Source organism: Myotis davidii, unplaced genomic scaffold, assembly GCF_000327345.1.
Source record: "Myotis davidii unplaced genomic scaffold, ASM32734v1 scaffold330, whole genome shotgun sequence".
NCBI classification, from domain to species: Eukaryota; Metazoa; Chordata; class Mammalia; order Chiroptera; family Vespertilionidae; genus Myotis; species Myotis davidii.
In genome coordinates, this window is record NW_006283770.1 from 958,426 (window position 1) to 962,841 (window position 4,416).

At 35.6% G+C, this 4,416-nt stretch overlaps 1 protein-coding gene across 1 annotated transcript in view; it reads left to right on the forward strand.

Annotated features, from left to right (window-relative positions):
- DCDC1 (doublecortin domain containing 1) overlaps positions 1-4,416 on the forward strand; it is a 162,780-nt gene that overhangs the window by 31,717 nt on the left and 126,647 nt on the right. The window contains exon 5 of the mRNA XM_015566272.1: positions 2,114-2,319. Coding sequence (XP_015421758.1) covers positions 2,114-2,319 — 206 coding nt within the window. The remainder of the gene's footprint in view (positions 1-2,113; positions 2,320-4,416) is intronic.

Sequence of the window (4,416 nt, forward strand, 5' to 3'; positions counted from 1 at the left end):
TTTGATGGAATTTAAGAAGTTTTACATATAAAAGAGATAGTCAGAGCCAGGGCTGGGATCAGGATGAGAGAGAAGCAGCTACGGGACAGAATTTAAGGAGGTGCTCACTCTAAGGGCTGTGTCCTTGCACCACCCTCAGTATGCACTCTTAAATGTTGCGTTTTTGGCCCTTCACTTGCCTAAACTATAATCCTGCCTCTATTCTAAGTAATCAAAGGGGGGAACCCTTTATTGGCAAGATTCTTTAAACCTGGGTACCTGTATCACCTCCTCCCTCTGGCCTTGGTTGCTTGCTGTTGCTAACCTCGGGGTTGCCTCACTGTCCATTGGTTGCTTCTTGGTCTTTTCCATCACATACGCAATCACTTCTTTGCAGTTAGTCTCCTTGCCTCAAATGCTCCGGGTAAATTCTGTTTTCCTGGTTGGATCCTGACTGATGTAATGCGTAATATACTGTAATGCTCCATACTAAGCATAGGATTTCAGGGACATGGGGGAAGAAGAAGCACGTACGAAGTAACTTCAATGTGTTAGGTACTTTAACCTATAACATATTTAAGCTTCATCAGGTGGTGGAATGGTACTCACTAGATACTCTGTCGATGAGAAATCAGAGATGCAGGATGGGATAACTCATCTAGGGTCACTAAGTGACAGAGCTGAGATTCAAACCTAATGTTAAGGCTTATAACCTTTCCACCGTTCAAAGCATTTGGGAGGCATTCAGGTTATGGGCAAGCTCCTATTAAACTACAAGAATTTATTAACTTTTATTCCCCAGTGAGAGATTTTTAAGTTTTATTTTCAGAGATACTATTCGTTTTCTGTAAAAATATGTTTTCTTGAAGGCTTAAGCATATCTATAATTTAGTTTAATTTATTCTGAAAGTTTGCTCATATTTCTGCCTATGGGATATGTCTGTATGCCTGTATGTGTGTGTGAGTATGTGTATGAGAGAAAGAAAAACATATTGAGAGAGAAATCAAGAAGGAGGTAGAGAGAGAAAGTGTTTTTGTTTTTTAAATATCTAACGTAGCCATTCTGGGACTTGGAAGATTATTTATAATGACTTGCTCATATTTTATATCAATACTAGTAGATTTTCTGTAAAATACTGCTTCTAGGTCGAAGAGGCCATGCTGTTTGCAAGGTGAATGACAATAGAGAAGTGTTAATTGGGAATGTGGGCGAACAAATGCAGCTATATTCAGTTACATGCAAATATATTTTGTTTCTCTCATTAGGACATATAAAGATCAGATAAAAGAGGGATCATTGCACCTTTGTATTTATGTGAAAATAAAACATTATCTAAAATAAACTGCACAAATAAAATACTCAGGTGAAAATTATTTATTTATGAAATGAAGCCTCTTGAAAAGAAAGGAATGCTGACAACAATTTAGTATGCAATACTACTGTTCTCACTCTTATATTTTCAAAGCCATACATAGTAATTTAGTTGCACTCCCATTAATATTAGTGGGAGTTTTGAAACTTAAATTTCTGCATACATCTTTGAAAATGTATAAGTCAAAGTAAACTGTTAATGCAAAACTGGTTTTCATTTTTAGTGAAATAGTTTGAATCTCTCACCAAAAATGTCCTAAAAGGCACCTTCATTCTAGTCACAAGGGAAGAATTACATATAAAGTTACTGTTTGGAGGTCATCATCTTTAAAGCAACATGGATAATAAATCATATTAAGGAGAAAAACTGTGTTTTCCCAACCCTAAAGAATACAAAAGTTCAGGACCCGTGTTGTTGAATAGTAAGCAAAGGACCTTGGACCCTTTCAGCCCAGTGCATCTGATCAGTGATAGAGGCATGCTAAGGTGAATTTTAATTAGGACTAAATTGTGGTATTACTCTTTCATACCCTGAACATCTGTTCCCTTCAGAAATGATGATTTATGCAGGCTATCAGAGCAGACAGCTTGCTACAGCTTATGTCACGGTTAGTGGGAAGCTGGTGGTAGCATTTCAAAAAACCAGCATCTAAATGGAGACTGGCCAGTGTATATGATATAGGTAATAGGGGGAGGGGAATCATGATGTGTCCATTTTTAATTTTGAAGCCAAATATTGATTTTAAAAAAATTCTCTTCTAGACCATCTGTTGTTAATGAAGAAAGTAACTTGGACAATGAATGGGCTGATGCTTCCTACTAAAGTCAAGAGACGGAAAACCAAGCCTGTTCTTTCTACTAGAATGAAGAAACTTACTGGGAAGACCTCAGTCCGAATTCTGGTCTTTAAGAACGGCATGGGGCAAGATGGACATGAGATTATAGTGGGAAAGGAAACAATGAAAAAGGTAATTCTGTGTCAAGTATAAATTAAATTTTAAAGTTTTTATGGCGTGTGTTTTTTCCTTGTAAATATCAGTGTCAACTAAAAATGAAATATTAAGAAGGCATTGTATATCATGCAAACATTCAGCTGTTTAACAAGAAGTATGCTTATTGTGTTAACAATATAAATTACTTTGGTAAAGAAACAATATTTCAGGAAATTGTTTGGCTAGTATAGTTGGTAATTTACCTAGTAAAAGTTATGTTTACATTTGGTGAAACATTCTAGTTAAGTACAATATTTCATAGAATATTTAAATTGAAGCCAATCTAACCTAGCTTCAAAACTCAAATCTGCGCCTTTTCATTTAATATAGAATTAAGACCTAGAAACACTCCTGGTCCTCGAGAGAATAAAGTACAAAATAACTAAGATTCAGTTAAAGTATCCAGATACATTTTTAAAAGCAAATCTGATGGGCCTAACTCAAATCCTGTTACAATCAAGCAAACTTTAAAAAACAAATTTTAAAGTATTACTTATTACATAAATGCATGTTTTTCAGAAAGTGCTCATACCTTCCAGATCATCTTTTATATTAAAAAAAAAAAATGGAGGAACTAATGGAAATTTGAAAAAAAAAAAAAACCAAACATGTTTTTTGCAGATATTTTCAACTAACTGTAAAGCAGCTTAATAATAACAATAATAATATTATTAAATATATATTGGATATTAAAATATAATAAAACTGCCTAGGTTTTAATTTTCTCTTCATTATTCACTATCTACGAGACCTTGGAGAACTAACCTTCCCTGAGCTTCAATTTCTTCATCTAAAAAATGGGATAATAATAAGGAATACTTCATAGACTTGATATGAGGATTCAATGTGATATTATTTATGGACTACAATGCCTGGCACCCAGACAGTTCCCAATAAATATTTGTCACTTTTATATTTACGATTAATAAATACACATCTAATAGAAATTATTTTTCTTACTAATGGGAAAAATTATTATGAAATCAAGATAGGTGTAAATCCTTATGTTATTCCAAATTATTTTTAAAATAATTATTGCTTGAAACAGGTGAGTAGTGTCTTTTTCACTCACCTACTTATTTTTATCATTGTGTTAGAACCACAATTGGGTAAGAACATTTTACTGAGAAGCTGGGAAACGAGGTTTTATTTCTTTCTTATCCACAGATTTGGATTATGAGTAAAACAAGGGATATTACACACCAGAGCAAATTGCAAAGGCAGATTGTAACATCTTTCCTGGAGATTTTAAAAAATAGAGAAGATGGACCTATCTCTTGGATTGTTAAAATGCAGTCATTCTTGGAGATAGAAGCTCATATAGATAACCTCTTGACTTCCGTTCAATCTCTGTAATTCTATGCCTTCACGGTAAAGTTGGGGTAATGGTCACAGATTACATGTTCTTAGATGAAAGGTTAAGTGTAAATAAAAATGTCACTGCTATTTTGCTCTTTGGCTTTAGAGAGCAATTTAGTTAAAACTGGATGATAAAGAAATTCTTCAGCTTCTTCTTTTCCTTTTTTCAATTTGTAGAGTTTAAAAAGTTGTTTCAATTTATAAAACGCAGGGAATGATTCAATAATAACTGTATCCTATATAATAAAAGGCAAATATGCAAATTGTCCCCATGGGTGGGAGTTTGACCAACTGGGAGTTAGACATGCGCTGACAACCAGGGGGTGGCGCAGAACATGGCAGGTATCAGCAATGTGGCACTGGCAATGGGTAGCAGTGGAGGCACTGCTGGCCCTGATGGGCCCCAATGAGAGCGGGACGGCGGCGGGGTGGTGGAGCAGGTGAGTTGGTGGAGCCAGGCCAAGCAGGGTGTGAGCGGGGGCCCCCAATCGCCCCGCTGGTCGCCCCAAGGCCCGATCCCCACAGGCCACCTCGAGGGACCCCATCCATGCATGAATTCGTGCACTGGGCCTCTAGATTGTAAATATTTTTAATAATTATCACTTTTCAAAATGAAATAAAGGAGATAAGGTAACAGAATGTTGGTCTTGAATGTCAATAGAACCTTTTGGAGGGGAAAAATAAGGGTAGCTGATTATTTGATACATAATAATT